This window comes from Electrophorus electricus, chromosome 4 (assembly GCF_041902795.1).
Source record: "Electrophorus electricus isolate QZ-2024a chromosome 4, ASM4190279v1, whole genome shotgun sequence".
NCBI classification, from domain to species: Eukaryota; Metazoa; Chordata; class Actinopteri; order Gymnotiformes; family Gymnotidae; genus Electrophorus; species Electrophorus electricus.
In genome coordinates, this window is record NC_137500.1 from 29,800,936 (window position 1) to 29,818,443 (window position 17,508).

General features: G+C 41.1%; 2 protein-coding genes across 2 annotated transcripts; both read left to right on the forward strand.

Annotated features, from left to right (window-relative positions):
- The first annotated feature begins 1,760 nt into the window (after positions 1–1,760).
- u2af1 (U2 small nuclear RNA auxiliary factor 1) lies at positions 1,761–8,951 on the forward strand. The gene is made up of 8 exons (XM_026996806.3): positions 1,761–1,898; positions 2,694–2,781; positions 3,331–3,394; positions 4,291–4,340; positions 5,026–5,124; positions 5,478–5,611; positions 6,610–6,702; positions 8,623–8,951. Exons 1-8 carry the CDS (start codon positions 1,855–1,857, stop codon positions 8,732–8,734), a joined length of 684 nt encoding a protein of 227 aa, XP_026852607.1. The 5' UTR covers positions 1,761–1,854; the 3' UTR covers positions 8,735–8,951.
- Positions 8,952–9,390: 439 nt separating this feature from the next.
- On the forward strand, positions 9,391–16,540 carry LOC113581335 (uncharacterized). The gene is made up of 4 exons (XM_035519978.2): positions 9,391–9,918; positions 10,390–11,959; positions 13,729–13,827; positions 15,884–16,540. The coding sequence occupies exons 2-4, from the start codon at positions 11,916–11,918 to the stop codon at positions 16,026–16,028; spliced, it is 288 nt and encodes a 95-aa protein (XP_035375871.1). The 5' UTR covers positions 9,391–9,918; positions 10,390–11,915; the 3' UTR covers positions 16,029–16,540.
- Positions 16,541–17,508: the final 968 nt, after the last annotated feature.

Here is a 17,508-nt window from a genome sequence, read left to right on the forward strand (position 1 = left end):
CATGACCTTCATGCTGGAAAACCCTCCAATGTGGCCAAATTACAACAATTCTGTAAAGATGAGTGGGCCAGAATTCCTCCACAGTGCTGTAAAAGACTGTAAAAGCCAGTTATCGCAAATGCTTGATTGCAGTTGTTGCTGCTAAGGGTGGCCCAACCAGTTATTAGGTTTAGGGGGCAATCACTTTTTCACACAGGATCATGTAGATTTGGATTTTGTTTCCCTTAAAAATAAAAACCTTCATTTAAAAACTGCATTTTGTGTTATCTTTGTCTAATATTTATATTTGTTTGATCTGAAACATTTAAGTGTGACAAACATGCAAATAAAAATAAGCTATCAGGAAGGGGGCAAACACTTTTTTTCACACTACTATATATAATAGAATACTCATGTTTATTTTTTAAAATACTGTCAAACTGTAAGGAGTTACCACTTAAGCTTTTAACTCACCTCACTCCTGTGTAAGTGTGAGTATGACAATAAACCTCATTTGATTTGATGCCTAATTTTATTTTTGGAGTTTTCTTGTTTAAAGTTTAAAATTACCCTGAAAGGCACATCTCTCATCATTATCATCTTTAATGACAAATTAAGAAGTTGTGCCATTTAAGGTTTACAGGGAAGTGTCTTAAACCCCATTTGGTTATGGACACACGAATACACACACATAAATGGATATTATATTTCTGAAAAAAAGATGTAGCAATAGCAAAAATTGCAGTGAGTTACACAAGGTTTCCAGAGAAACTGGATGTTTCAGACAGAGGTCTTTCATCAGCTGTGCAAACAAAGTATTTCTGACATGATCTTGATTATATTGGAAAAAGTAGATGTTTAAAAAAAGAACATTAATTTAATGGGGTTTGAAAGTTCAGAGAGTGTAGATCAGTTCTTTTCCTTTGAGTTTCCTAGCTTCATTGCTTTCAAAGCAACAACTGGCAATGCAAAAAGATATGTCATTAATGCAATGTCTATTATCATTAAAATACCTTGTCTGAAGTGTTTAAGTATAAAATTTAGGATGATAAATGAGAACCAAATTCTTGTTAAATCAACAAGAAGGATTAATACATTCAAAACTGATTTAAAAATTATATCAGAAATATTTTGAGTATTATTAAAATTATGTATTTCCTTTAAAGGGAGTGTCAGAGGTTCGATTATTGAGTAGCTATAATGTTTAAAAATCCTGATGAAATTATGTAATCTCTACAAACAGATGTCATTGCCCTCCCATATCTGTACTCATGTTTTTGTCTGTTGTGTAATTTAAGTGTGATTGTAACTTCGTAACCTAAATGTGCTCTTGCAGGACTGCAGAGTACATCCATTTACCCTCTATACAATCTTTAATAGAACTTCAACCTATTACATATACCATTATAAATGCTAATTATGATGGAGGTACAGCAGTAATTTTATTCACTATATCATATAACCTAATTATTATAATGCTAAATGTATTTTTATGCCAATAAAATCTAGCCATATCTGAAAGGTCATTTCAGTGCTGGAGACCCAGTGTGTTGAAAGCCTGATAACCCATCATACACAGCCATGAACACTGGACAACCATTGGACAAATTCAATACAAGATAATTTTTGTTGTTGTTGTTCAAATCACATGCTGTCTTGACATCAGGACGTGTTAGTGTATGTTTTATTTGAAAGGATAGTCTATTTGCGAATCTGTTATGGTTCACAAGAACCTTGATTTTTTTTTAGTTCTGCCTTCTAATACGTCTTATTTTTTACAATAAAAATATTCTGTAGGCGGCAGTATACGGTAGGATCTGAGTCTATTCATCCAGTACGGAGGAAGAGGATACCCTCTTCTGTTTTTTGTTGAAAATGGCCGAGTATTTGGCGTCTATTTTCGGTACAGAGAAAGATAAGTAAGTAGTTGTTGGACAATATCGTGCATGTTTAGTAGTTAACGTATTTTCTTTGGGTAGTAATATATCTAGATTTTAGTTGTGGATATGACTAGAAATTGTTTTTAAAAGTGCATATTTTCAGCAGGGACGCTAGCCTAGTTAGCTTGCCTCTCGGTGAACTTTAGCAAGCTAGCTAACGTGTTTGGTAGCAAGTGAACTAGTTTGAACGTATTTTCGGTATTATTTCGAACGCCGATGTTATTTCCTCTTAGAACATGGACCGTGAAAATGTACTTAAATCGAGATTAAGATTTACCTACCGTGTAATGTGTTCACGCTGGTGATGTTGTCGTGATTAACGCCACGTTATTTAGCTATCTAGCTAATATAGACGGCGTGCTAGATAGCTATCTTTGACTAGCGACCTACTTACTCATTTAGCGTTATTTGGCCCGCTAGTCAGTTAAGATAGGTAGGTTCGTTAGCTACAGTCTAATCCTATTGGGGTCTTTCGTGAAGATTCTAGTTGTCTACATACCTAACTAAATGGTTACAGTACCCAAAGTTAAAACACTGGCGATGAAATTGCTAGGTTACCGATTCCATGAAGTATCTTGGTGTTAAAAAAGCAAGCGTGTGATCCTAGCTAACCTAGCATACAGAAGCTATCTTGGATACCGCTCGTCTTTGTGCTAAGATCTTTTGAAGAATTAGTAGCAATGTTAACCAAATTGTAGACGGTGTTTTTTATTGTATTTCTTGATTATATAAATGTTTTATTCATCTTAGAATATATACTTGTTTTGTTATCAGAGTTAATTGCTCTTTCTACTTCAAAATCGGAGCATGTCGCCATGGGGACCGATGCTCTAGGCTCCACAACAAACCCACTTTTAGCCAGGTAAATAATCATTTTGGTCCTTTTTTTTCAGACCAGAGTGAGTGAATCCATAAATAAACGTACAGCACGCCCAGAAAATGAAAAGGAGAAAAAAGAAATATGAAAAGAAAATATCAGATGAATAGACAGACATTGCATACGTAGTCATTAATGAGTATATTAAAATGTTTACATTTTATATATATATATATATATATATATATATATATATATATATATATATATATATATATATATATATAAAATGTTTACATTTTATATATATATATATATATATATATATAAAATGTTTACATTTTATATATATATATATATATATATAAAATGTTTACATTTTATATATATATATATATATATATATATATATATATATATATATATATATATATATATAAAATGTTTACATTATATATATATATATATATATATATATATATATATAATGTATATGTGTGTTAAAACAAACATTTTGAATAGCGCTACAGCTGTACTGCAGTGCATGCAAACAGCCCTTAGATTATGAGGATATATCTTTTCACTGTGTTACAGACTATTGCTCTTTTGAATATTTACCGGAACCCTCAAAACACTGCTCAGTCTGCGGATGGATTAAGTAAGTCTATTCAGACCCCATATGTGTATACATGCGTTTGTATGTGTGTGTCTACATATGTGCTTGTGTGTGACAAGTGCTTTTACATTCCGCATGGCTAACTTGGGTTATTTAGGTCCTTCCACAGTTTTAGTTGTTGGGTCTGTACAACTGTAAGGTTAAATATCAGATTTAATTTGTAGGCATGTTTATTTACATATATAATTATTACATATCGATTGACTGCATCCTTCAGGCTGAAAACACAGATCTGTCTAAAGCTACCATAATGAATACATGTAAATATAAATCACTGGTAACTCTCCAAAACTAACAATTCAGATTGCACTCTGTTAAAAAAGAGAGTTTTGGTACAGATGAAACAGATTACCCTGTCCCAGAGGAGTGGATCAGGGAAAAAATGTGAAACATGATGGCATGGGCTTGTATGGTTACCAGTAGAACTAAATCACTTGTCTTTATTCGTAAGTGACTGATGAGGTCATCATCAGAATGACTGATGAAAGGTCCAGAAATACCTTAACTTCTTGGATCCAGTTAAATGCCTCAAAACACATTGGATGGCACTTCATCTTACAGTATGACAGTTACCCCCAATAGTGCAGGAGCAATTATGGAGATTTTCAGAGCCAGAAATAGTTGTGGGTTTTTTGTTTTTGTTTTACTGGCCAAGTTGGTTCTCTTACTTTCTTACCATTGCACTTGCCTTTCATTTAAGGCAGGTAAGTCAAATATGCCACTAAACAAGCAGGAACTGCTTGTTTAATTAGACAGAGTCATCTGGGATCCCCTCTGGCCTTGGTGCTATTGACCGTTGATTGATGCCTTGTAAGACATCCCATAGTGGCTTGTTACACACGTTTGTCTGATGCTCTTTGTGTCCTTCGGTCAACCAGGCACGGTCAGTGATGTTGAGATGCAGGAGCACTATGATGAGTTCTTTGAGGTAAGCATTTGGTCAAATGAAGTTTACCAGAGGAGTGCAGAGATGTGCTTAATAAAGAATAAGGACTATCTCAGTATAAGCACCAGTGTCCGTTTACACAAGACAGCAGTACTGGGTTTTGTAGTTATCAGTAGTTCATTTATATCATAGAACACGGATCTGACGGACCTCAGTATTCATGTACTACAGATTTAAAGCCCTCTGTTTCTGTGGTAGTCGATGGTTAATGGGCTACAATTATTTCACTTAAGTTCCAGCAATTAAAAAAATCTAACACCAGAAACGGGAATCTTGGTCTGGAGTGGAAGACCACTGTTAAATTAATTCTATAATGATAATTAGGCCTATATTTATCATATCTTTTCATTTTAAAAAACGTTTACAAAGTGCATTATATGATAAAAGTAAAACGAGACAAGAATAGGGGAATAAAGTGAATGAGAACAATGAGTGCATAAAAAATGTAAAATATAAAGATATATAAAGGACAGAGTGATGGAGCAGAGGTCCTAGTTAAAAGTCCATTTTGAAATGTATTGAATGCAGCAGGTTTGTCAGTTGATCTTTGACTTTCAGGTAGGGAATTCCTGAGCATGGGGCCATAATGATTAAAAGCAGCCTCTTTTCCTTTGTTTATGATTGTTGCTCATCCCACAGCTCTTGCTTGGAATTCTGTCCTTTCCAGGAAGTGTTCACGGAGATGGAGGAGAAGTATGGGGAGGTGGAAGAGATGAACGTGTGTGATAATCTTGGAGATCATCTAGTGGGAAACGTCTATGTGAAGGTGGGTTGAGACATATAGGGAGACACCAAACAAGGACACTTGATAAGTTAGAGAGGTGCTCTGTTAAATGCTCTGTCCAAGAGATACCTTATAGGTATAATTTTTACATGCACTTTAGGACAACCATTTTTGGAAAATGTCACAAAATATTATTTATTAATACAAAGTATTCTTTGTGAATAGAAAGTAATGGTCTGTCCATGTAAAAAGATGGATGTAACAGTCATATTCAAAGTTTACCTTGCATCATTAAATCATCAGTAGGAGGTTATTTACCTGACAAAACAGCTGATTTTTCAACATCTGTCACCACAGTTTGCTTTTCAAAATCCCCTTTTGTGGCCTGTCTGCAGTTCCGCCGTGAGGAGGATGCAGAGAAAGCTGTGCTGAACCTGAATAACCGTTGGTTCAATGGGCAGCCCATCCATGCGGAGCTCTCTCCAGTCACTGACTTCAGAGAGGCCTGCTGCAGGCAGTACGAAATGGGGTGAGTGGTGCTGCTCGTGGGCCATTTACATGGCCCTTCCTATCTAGCTGGTTCCCCCTTTTTACATGCATTTATGTCAAAAATGAGTGAAACTAAGTTGAGATTATAAGTGAATAGGGTTCTTTTTTAAGTCAAAGATACAACTGGCATTACTATAATTTTTAGAGAGATTTGCATTAAAAAATTGCTTAAAACCATTTTCTAGGACAAAATCTGGCACAAACCCCAGCAGTTAGCAACACTGAGAAATCCTTCTGTAATTTTCTTTATAGCAGCTTTATAAATGAACATGTAAATTCATGATGAGGTGTTGAATACATCGAAATCTTGGTTTGTATATAATTTCTTAATACTAAACCTTATATTTGCATTACCGTCTCTGCAAATATGCACCATCTGCAAGAATATTGTCATCTTTACCAGACGAAATTGTTAGTATGCTAATTAGATCAATATGTTGTGTAAAGTCATGGCGCTAAACCTTCTATAAAGTCACTAACTACTAGAAAGTGTAATTGGCCATGAGTGGCACAAGTTAACAGAACATGCTACCATAAATATATTTCTGTTGAATTTTGATATTTACGATGGCAGTGTAAAAGAAGTTGCATTGTATAGGCAGTGGATCCAAAAAATGATTGAACTGAGCAAAATTGTCATTATTGCCTGTCGTTTTGCACCTAAAGCACCTCTCTCTTTTTGGTGGATTGTGTGCTCAAGGTTTATATAAACTGCCCACACTGGAGTATATGCAGTGATTTTAAGAAAACCGATTCTTACACAGGAATAGCCTTGTGTTTGTTAGCATTCATAGATGCTAGATCATGAATTACTTGGCATATTAAGAATAAGTCTCCATAATCACAATAAGAATCATGCACTGTTTTCACTGTACTGCTAGAGTTTTTGACCTACTTTTTATTTGGAGGGTCTTACTGTGTTCCAAGAAGAAGCAACTCTCACTTGTCTAAGTACACCTCCTTTGTCTTCCCCTCTAGAGAGTGTACTCGAGGTGGGTTCTGCAATTTCATGCATCTAAAGCCAATCTCACGGGAACTCCGACGAGAACTGTATGGCCGCCGGCGAAAGAGGTGGGTGTTGCTCCATCTCGCCACCAGAAGGATTTGCTGTAGAGGATATTTAGGCCTGAGTGTGAAGAAGCATGGGGGGAGGGGGGATCCATCTGTGGCACAGGCAGGGTGTGCTGCTGACATCAGTGTTTTCAATGGATGACTGAATACAATGTGTAGAAAACATGGCAAGAGTCAGCTGAGGAGAGTCCTGTGGGGTTCATTGAGTTGTTCTGCAACTGGCTTTGGATAAGTGGGGGCATCTAAACGATGCAGTAATGGCTTAGGACACATACATGGAGCATCTTACATTTGCCTCCATGTTTGTCCAAGGAAGGATTGCTACATTTATTATAAATTGAGGATAAACTGAAAGTAACTGGAAATGTATGTACATGATCCTGGTCCAGCTGCAAGCCTTTTTTGACCTGTTTTAGCTTTGTTCTAGAGTCTGAACCATGTGTAACTAGCCACAACTAATATTGCACTTGTGTACAAAAAAACTTAGATCTGCAGTCTGGAAAGAGGTGCACTGTCAGAAATACTTACTGCTAGTAAATTCCTAAAGATCTTCTTGAAAAGTTTATTTTTATTGTAAAAACAAATTGGCAAAAAATGGCTTAAGATAATTATAATTTACATTGGTGGTAAAATGCATTATCTAATAAACTGTTGGCTTAAACTAATACCTCAACCTATAACACGCCCCTCCCCCCAACCTGGCCTCAGCAGAGCATAGAACAGCTTTTTGTGCCCATTTAAGCTAGGTATGGCAAATATTCCATTGAGATAAGATGGGTGGGTATAGTTACATGTTAAGCACCTTCAAGGCCTATCTTGTAACTTACTCCCTTATGCTCTTAAGAAGGTGAAGATTTTCCACAAGGGGGAGCTATGTAACAGTTAAGCTTTGCTTCAGTGATGGTCATCCCTTATCCATGTAGGCCTAACACCAGGTCTGGTGCAACTATATGTAAGAATAGGTTAAAGGCAGTGGATGTGGGAAATTTCTAAAACTAACTGGTTCTTAGAAAATTGTTGACTCTGGTTAGATTAGTATTGCATGTGATTATATAATGTATGCATGTCTAAAAATCTGAGCTTCACATGTTCAAGGTACCGTAATATTATAATTATATTTTCTAATGAAACTAAACTATAGATATTGTAAATCCCAAAAATCTAGCATGGAAATACTACCTGAACACTCGTGAAAGATGTGGAAGTTACACATATCGGAGCAGGATGGATCAAATACAGTCAACCACTATTAAGGATGTGATTGCTATGCACAACAGTGCAGGAAAGAATACAGTCCACTATACACCATGTCTTCGGATTCAGTTTCGTATGCTTTGGGCAATTTAAACCGAAACTGTTCTAGAACCTAGAACTAACCAATGAAAGATTAGATGAGTTTAATAGAGGTGTTTCTCTGCTTGATAGCTGTCACCAGTGTATTGAGTTGGAGAACAAGTATGAAAAGTTTTGTTGGGAAGTTGATTCATAATACCTACTTTCACCCCTGCAGGCCTGTACACTTAAAAACATCATGTGGCTTGTTTTAGTTTACATTTGTATTATTACTGGTATACAATAATACAGAATTGCTATTTACTGAACATATTTTGAATTACAATAAGAAGCATGCTTATGTTAACATTGTGGTTAAATATGTAAGAATATTAACATTTTAGAATTAACCATAACATTGGCACCATTTAAAAACAATAGGAAGCCCAAGTATTCAGATACCCATTTGGAAACATGGAAGAACATTTTTGAACCTTGTAAATTTACATTTGCTCCTGATCTGAAAACAGTCTGTGGAGTGTGTTTTTTTTTTTTTTTTTTTTTTTTTCTTTTTTTTCTTTTTTTTTTTTGTATGCATGAGTGAGTTTGTAAATGTCTGAAGTTGAAATTCTGTCTCCTGCCCATCAGGCATCGTTCTCGCTCTCGTGAGCGGCGCTCACGTTCCCGCGAACGTAACCGAGGTGGACGGGACCGCGAGCGGCGGAGGTCTCGGGACAGAGAGCGCTCCGGAAGATTTTAAAGCTCCGGCCTAGAGGCCACCCTCTTACCTTGCTTTTGGAGGTGTTCCATGCCCTTATGGCAAAAATGTGATAAATGTTTGAGACTCTCCTGCTTTTTTTTTTTTTTTTTTTTTTTTTTTTTTTACACACCCACATTGATATGTCCTATATCGTTCTTACATAGTGAACTAAATTTCTGCTTTCTGATTAAAAAAAAAAAAATGTCATACTATTGTAGTCCTGTAGTGTGTGTGGTTATTTCCATATCTAATACTTTTTTTATTTGACTGAAATTGTAAGGAGCAAGTCTGATTGTGTGTGACTTGCATCATACATCTTGTTGCATCATGTCTCTATTCAACCTTAGAAACCAGAGCACCTGAAAAGACGCACTGGGGTATGTGTACTGTTTTAATAGATAAGAACACATTTAGAAAAGGCTTTATGGATGCTGCCAAAACTGGGCCTTGGATTAAATTAGGCAGCCAGTAAGGATTTTTCAGTGAAATGCTTTTTTTTGTGTAAACTGGGATTGTTATTCTTGATTTCAGAAAAGAAAAATTGTTTTTAACAACTTGTTTTTAGCAGGAAAGAATCTTCAAGGCTGGTTGAGAGGCCTGGCACCTGGAATCACAAGATTAGCACATGAGAGAACAATGGGGAATTGGGAGGGAGGGAGGGGGGGGGGGTATATATGAACTCGTGAGAGAGAAGTTTGAGGCTTCTCTCCCCTGATGCATAAGGGACAGAACCAAAAAAGCTCACTCATCTGCACATCTGGCGCGAGTCCTATTGATTTTTCCTCCACAATTTGGCGTTGTCGGCATGATCGCACAGCTCCGTACCCCACAACTGAGAGAGACATCCATGAGGAAAAAAGATAAATATCCTAACCTCCTAAACCCCATATTTGAAGGGAGAAAGGAGTTCCAGAGGCGGGATCCGGATTGCTGCAATCAACCGTAGAGTGAACCGAAGGTAAGGCGGATCTGGCAGCTGTTGTAGGGAGGTTTGGGACCTGGCACAGTGCGACAACACTGGGGCAAAAAGTGTAGACTCCAAAACGTGGACTATAAGGAAACCGTTGCACCGAAGTCCCCTCCCGTCGACAGACGCAAGTGGTAAAGCGTCAACTCCAACGAGCCGCGGATCAGGGCCACTCGGGAAAGTGTTTTAGTATGGAGGATGACCGAAGCCAACTGACGTAAGTAGTAAATAACTTTCCAATATTGGTATGAATTTGATTGATGCCTCTAATGGTGTAGAAGAAAAAAAAAATTTTTAAATGAGAGAATAATATTCTGTAACACCAACGGGTTAACATTTTTATTGATGTCTTGATTTTATTATTGATGCAGTGGTGGATAACAATAAAAGTAAGACACAAAAAGCTAAAACAGCTGCAGGGTGTCAGCCTCAAAAATGGAAGTCGCAGTTACATGAGAATAAATATGGGCCAGACGTAACGGCTCAAGTAACATGGAGTAAATGCGGGTTTCCACTGGGAGGTTGTATGGGGATAAATAAACTATGATGTATACAGTATAATTTGAGGGAGGCAGAAAAGAAAGGACTGATTACAGTCAATTGGGGAGCATGGGAGAGTTGGATGGGGGAGACAGAAGAGAGAAAGGAAAAAATGGGGGATGTTAACCGCATGTTTTGGATGCTTCAGTCTGTGCAGGTTTCCAAGGTTGACCCCGATACCGGCTCCTGCCCACCAATGCCTTGCGCTCCACCGGTAGCAACGGCCCCTGCAGTGCCCACCCCGCCAGTTCAACCACCGGCCAAAGAAGAATAAGGGGCTGTGACGGGAGCTGCAGCATCAGGACCAAGCCGAGAACCGAGGCAACTCAGGCCAAGGCCAAAGCAAGACACTCCAGCGACGGTGGTGGAAGACTATTCCAAAGTCCCACCCCCCAGCCTAACCAGGACGACCCGGACCTTACGACGACATCATTGGAGGCATGCATGTGGCGGCTCTTGATAGTCAGCCGTGGCCGAGCAACCATGGAATTCCCAATACAAGTTAACACTGCCATCATAGCTGGCTGCAGACAAAGGCCGGAGGAGAATGTGGCAAAATACTGAGGCAGACTCAGAAATCCACGCTACCCACTGTGGAATAGAAAGACTGGACAGGATGGCAGAGGGACCAGCTGAGGTCACAGCATGGGAAGTCCACCTCCGCAATAGCTTCATGAACGGTCTGCGAGACGAAATCAGAAAAGAGGTATGCAAGCTATGCGTCGGGTGGGAAACAGCCCCCATGAGCACTATCGAGCAGTAAGCCATCTACTCTGAAAAACAGCTGAGAACCGTATCAGAGAAAAAACGAACGAGGAAAGAGAATGAGGCACATCAAGCAGCCCTCACAACGTATCAAGCTGTTGCAGGACAAAGAAGCAGAGGCCGTGGTCAAGGACGAGGCCATGGAAGAGGAAGAGAGGGCTATGAGCAGAACAACAGCCAAAGAGATGACCGATGCTACACAAGTGGAAAGTAAGGGCACTTCGCAAGAGACTGTAAAACACAGAAGGAGAGGAGCTGTGACGAGGAAGCAGACTGACGGGCCAACCGCAGCTACAGATAAGGGCACACACACACACACACATCATGCACACTGCACCCTCCCAGCACACACACACCACATTCTCGCTCCCTCATATCTGAAGTATACCACATTGAAGTATACTCTTGCTTGCCGCAACTATCCCTAACAGTGCAGGGTATACGTATGTCATTTCTGGTGGATTCAGGCACTGCTAAATCTGTAATTCAGGCTAGGGAATTAGACGTCCCGTTATCTGGGAAAACATTGACTACGGTAGGGGCCACTGGACACGCTACACTAGAACATTACTCACACACTCTCCCTTGCCAAAGTGAAGGGGGTCGAAATTTCACCCATGCATTCTTAATGTCCACAGTGTGTCCAATAAATCTGTTGGGACCAGATTTGATGCGCAGGCTGTGCATTGTAATCAAGTCCAAACAGAGGGCCTAAAGGTAATCGAGCCAACAGCGTAACAGATCAAATTGAACCACTGTACTCATACCAGTGGCTGATTGCGCAGGAACCCACCAGAACTGACTATGTGCAGATGTCAGATATCCTCAAACAAAGTGAACAAAAATGCGTAGAAGTAATGAAACTAGAAAACCTGTACTGTACCGCATATGTGTCCGTAGGGCCTGATCATGAGTATGAAAAGGAGTGGTTCAGCAAGGAGCTCCAAGGAGAGGTAATTTTCCTCGATTATGTGTATTGGGGAAAGGGGAAGTGTGCAGCCTCAGTGATGCTCCTTTTGGTGAGTAGGCGGGCCTTCAGAAAGTGTTTTGCCATGGCACTCTCACGTCCCCATGTGTCAATCACAAAACCGAGAGGCCTCAAATGGAAAAATTTGGGGCCTTGGGTAAGAGCAGAACAGGAAGGTACATGGGAAATTAATGAGCAGGGAGAGGAGGTAAATAGCTGCATGGGAACAAGAAGACAAAAGGTGCAATTTACCTTCAAGATTACAAGACATGTAGAGGTGGTAGAAGAACACGGGATGGCAGGAACAGGTTTCCGTTCCTCTTCCTGAGTCCCCCCTCCTAAAAAAGATTCCCAATGTGTTGTGGGCATGAGGGAAGAATGATGTAGGGTTGATTAAAGGGGTAGCACCAGTACAAATCACACCTAAATCAGATTACAGGCCCAAAAAATGTCAGTATGCCCTGAAACCAGAAGCCATAGAAGGCATTAAACCAGTGTTCAAAGACCTCCTGGACGCAGGAGCGATAGTGCCATGCCCGGATTTGCCTGTATGAACACCAATTTTCCCTGTTAAAAAAACAAGTTGTAATGACTGGAAGTTTGTACAGGACCTCCAAGCAGTCAATACAGCAGTTAGACAAAGAGCCACAAACAATCCTCTCATCTATACCAGACGATAGTAAATGGTTCACCGTCGTGGACCTAGCTAATGCCTTTTTCAGTGTTCCAGTGCATAAGGATAGCCAGTATTGGTTTGCCTTTCAATTCGAGGGAAAACCTTATACGTTCACACGCTTGTGTCAGGGGTATTGTGAATCTCCCACTATTTATAATGATACCCTCAGAGACAGCCTAGCGCCACTCCAGTTATCGAAGGGCAGTGTGCTATTGCAGTATGTTGATGATTTGCTTCTGGCCGCACCCACCCAGGAACAGTGTGAAAGAGAATCCTTGTGCTTACTCATGCACATGGCCGAGACTGGCCACCGAGCCAGTATGTCAAAGTTACAATTTGTACAGCCAGTAGTAAAATTCTTAGGTCACATGATTTCTGGAAAAGGGAAAGCATTGGCCACTGACCGTTCATCAGCCATCGCTCGCATTCTAAGGCCCACCACCAAACGCCAGCTGCTTTCATTCCTAGGAACGTGCTCATACTGCCGCACCTTCGTTCCTAATTATGCACAGTTGGAAGCCTCATTGAGAGCTATAGTCCCCACAGGGGGATCTCAAAACAAGGTGGAATGGACCCCAGAGGCAGAGGAAGCATTCGTGTGGTTAAAACAGTCCCTCCAAACCACACCCACCTTAGGTATACCAAATCCAGACAAGCCATTCACCCAGACAGTTGACGAACGAAATGAGTGTATGACGTCAGCTCTCCTGCAGAAGCATGGAGACAGAAATAGGCCAGTTGCTTACTATTCCTGCAAACTAGACCCGGTGGCCACAGGCCTGCTACCATGCCTAAGGGCATTAGCGGCAGCTGAAAAGGCCTCGGCCGCGTCACGAGACATCGTGGGGTACACCCCACTAACCCTGCTGGTTCCACATGCTGTACATGCACTTCTTAACAACCACAAGACATCACACCTCACTGCTCAGTGATGGCTAAAATATCAAACCACGTTGCTGGAATTGCCTAATGTAATGGTTCAGCGGTGTACAACGCTGAACCCAGCATCCCTCCTGCCTACACCGGAGGACGGGGAGCCGCAGAATTGTGTGACACTAACAAATCATCTGTTCCCCTAGGGCTGATCTCCAGGATGAGCCTCTCGAGAATCCTGATTTAGTGCTGTGGGCAGATGGGAGTGCATCCAGAGACCCAGAGACTGGGAAGCTGCAGATCGGGTATGCAGTAGTCACTGCACATAGTACTGTTAAGGGAGAACCACGCCCCTCACATTATTCAACCCAGGCAGCTGAACTGATCACGCTAACAGAGGCCTGTAAAATTGCTAAAGATAAAACCGTCACCATTTATACAGACAGTCGCTACGCCTTTGGTGTAGTGCATGATTTTGGCATGATTTGGAAATAGCGAAAATTCCTCACTAGTTCAGGGAAACATATTCAGCACCATCACCTTGTTGCGGCAATGCTAGATGCTATCACCTTACCAACTGCTATAGATGTGTGTAATTGCACAGCCCATACTAAAGGCACAGACGAAGCATCAAAAGGGAATCACCACGCTGACTTGGCAGCAAAAAGAGCCGCCAGGCTTCCAGTGACACTGCCAGCCATGTCAGTTCCCATTACTCCCACTCAAAATATCCCGAATGCAGCAGAGTGCCTCAGCAGAAGAAAAGGCCACCTGGAAAAGGGCTGGATGCACTCTCAGTGATAACATATAGCATGGACCCGACGGCAAACCTTGCCCTTCACGCTACATGTTTCCTTGTATGGCTACTATTGCTCACGGACATACGCACATGAACAAAGGGGGGGATGACGCAGCAAATAATGAAACATTGGTATACAAAGGGGTTTACAACTTACTCAAAGTTTTTGTAGCCGCTGCATTATATGTGCACAGAACAATGTAGGATGAGGACAATCCTCCACCGTGAGGACCATTCCCACACCTACAAATGGACTTCATAGAATTAAAACTGAGTGGAGGGAAAAATACTGCCTTGTTATTGTGTGTATGTTTTCTAAATGGGTGGAAGTGTTTCCTACAGGAAAGCAGGACGCTGAGGTGGTGGCAAAAGCTTTGTTGACCGAAATTATTCCCAGGTGGGGAATTCCCAACAGAATCTCCAGCCATAACAGTACCCCATTCGTGAATCAGGCATTAGACATGCTAAGCAAATACTATGGGATAAACATGTGCCAGCATTGTGCCTACCACCCCGCTAGTGGCAGAGCAGTGGAAAGGGAAAATGGCACACTCAAATCCAAATTGGCAAAAACATGTCAGGAGACAAGCCTGGCATGGACTAAGGCCCTCCCACTGGGGCTCATGAGTATGAGGCTGGTGCCAAACACAAAACACCGTCTTAGCCCGTATGAGATTCTGTTCGGACACCCACCAAATGCAGGATTCGGAGGAATGGGAGCAATTAACCAGCTGGAAGGAGCCATATCTGACATCATGCTTTCTTATTGTGCTAGACTGCATGTATCTCTTTCTCAGGTCCAGCGCCATGTGAAGGCGAATCACACTTTGAGAGCCTCTGATCCAGAGAGGTGATAAGGTGACTGACCTAAGGGGGGAGTAGGGAGGAAAAGGCTGCGTGCCACCCACTCGTCCCTAAGGTATCAAGACCGGTCGACCTTCACCTCCCTCGACAGGATGCTGATCCCTCATGGGCCCAGAGACTAGTGGCTCCCCCAGTCAGAGTCCTTATTCCATCAGAGACAGTTCAGGACAAAAACTCAAGTAGGACAAAACGAGAAGCAACCATGCCTCGCTGGTGGCATCAATATCATCTGTGGGACCCTTGGACAACCCTGGGGGCAACAATGGGTTGGGCCCTACTACCTGGTGGCAGCACTGCTACCACCTTGCAAAAATTAAACAAGCTGGCATGGCAGACACAACTTTCAGCTAACGAAACTGAAGTGGCTTTAGGAACAATAGACAGGGAGTTGTCCACCATTCCCACCGCTGTCCTTCAAAACAGGCTTGTTCTTGACACGATTTTAGCAAAGGAAGTGGGTGTGCAAAGTGTTGGACACTGACTGTTGTTTTTACATTCCAGATGGTCATCATAACTGATTTAATTACAGCCATGAGAGATGGTCTACCTCCCCCTCCAGAAGCATAATCTTGGTTATCTCAACTTCAGCAGCAGTGGGGCCCATGGGGCCAGATGTTACTTCAAATTTTCATCCCAGTTATCTGTGTGATGTTATTGCGTTTGTGTTTTGCTCCATGTGTGTTGTCCTGTTGTTCCAGGGTTGTAGCTCAACTAGTCGCTCCACAACTGTTGTCATTTCCCTACAATAATGGGAATGCCCTGGAGCTGCAGGATGACTTCGACCCTGACGAGGAACCAGACTTAAACCCTCTTCCTGACTGGATGATGGATCCCGATGTTTAGAAATGCATTCATGAACTTTAATATTATGCACGTAACGCGTTTGAGGACTAGCCTCAAATGAGTTCAATAAGCTTATTTGCAAAATCATGTTAGGTAGTGATAATGTGTGATATTATCAAAGGGGGGAAATGTGAGGGAAAATGCTTAATACTTGCTTAAATGAGGAAGTAAGGAATATGTGACCTTGATGTGACTTTTGTCCTCATCTTGACCAGTCTGCAAGAAAGGCGAAAAGAGAAGTGATGGAGTATGACAGTTATCACTTAACTGTTGCTGCGCAGGGGTGTAGCAGCAGGGAGTAACAACTTGTTTTTAGCAGGAAAGTATGTTCAAGGATGGTTGAGAGGCCTGGCATCCGGAGTCACAAGATTAGCACATGAGAGAACAACAGGGAATGGTGGGTTTATATGAACTGAGAAGTTTGAGGCTTCTCTCAATGAGAGAGAAGTTTGAGGCTTCTCTCCTTCGATGCATAAGGGACAGAACCAATAAAGCTCGCTCATCTGTACATCTGGCTCGAGTCCTATTGATTTTTCCTCCACAGCTGCTAAAACAACCCTAACCTGTCATGGCATGGATGACCTTGTGGTATCTGGTACCAAGGTGATGGCAGGTGAGCATTCAAAGCCCTTTAAATTGCAAGGTAGGGCCTCCATGGATTGAGTTGCTTTTTCCACCAAGGATGCTTGATCAGATTGAGATATGGGGTATATGGAGGCCAATTCAACAACTTGAACTCTTGGTCATGTTTCACAAACCATTCCCAAACAATATGTACAGTGTGAGGGTGTATAATTCTGCTGCATGATGCCCTTGCCATAGCATTACCCTGAAGGGGTTTTATGAAAGTAACATCCACATTGCAGTACCTACGTTTTCCCAGAAAGCCATTGCCCACAGCATCACACTGCCTCCACAGAATTTTCTTTCTATGACGGAGCGTTATAGCAATCAAAAACGCCAGTTAAAATATGACACTGTCAGATTACCAGAGCTGAGAGATTTGACAATTTCATATGATGTTGAAGCGATTCATGAATAATATAATATGAAATATCTCGTTTTCTATAGCCCATTTAATTTGCCTCTTTTGCAAAAACTAAATCTTACCGCTAACTTGTTCTTCGGACATGAGATGTACTTGACGAGAAAGTCCGGGACACAACTGCGCCCACGGTGAGAAGATAAGGCAAATGTGATCTGATTGACTGCAATTTATGGAGCTAACTTCGATTAGTGTGCCATTGAATATTTGGCATACTAATCGAAGTTAGCTCCATAAATTGCATAGTCAATCAGATCACATTTGCAAATGTTACGATCAGTCAACTAACATTTAAGTACACTGAACTGAAGGGAAACGGAATTGTATATAGGTAACTCTACAAACATGCACTTACCATGTGATCAGTCTGTAACGTTTGTAGCACTGGGGGAAATGGGCGTTTGTTTATGGCCACGAAACGAAGGCACGACAGCA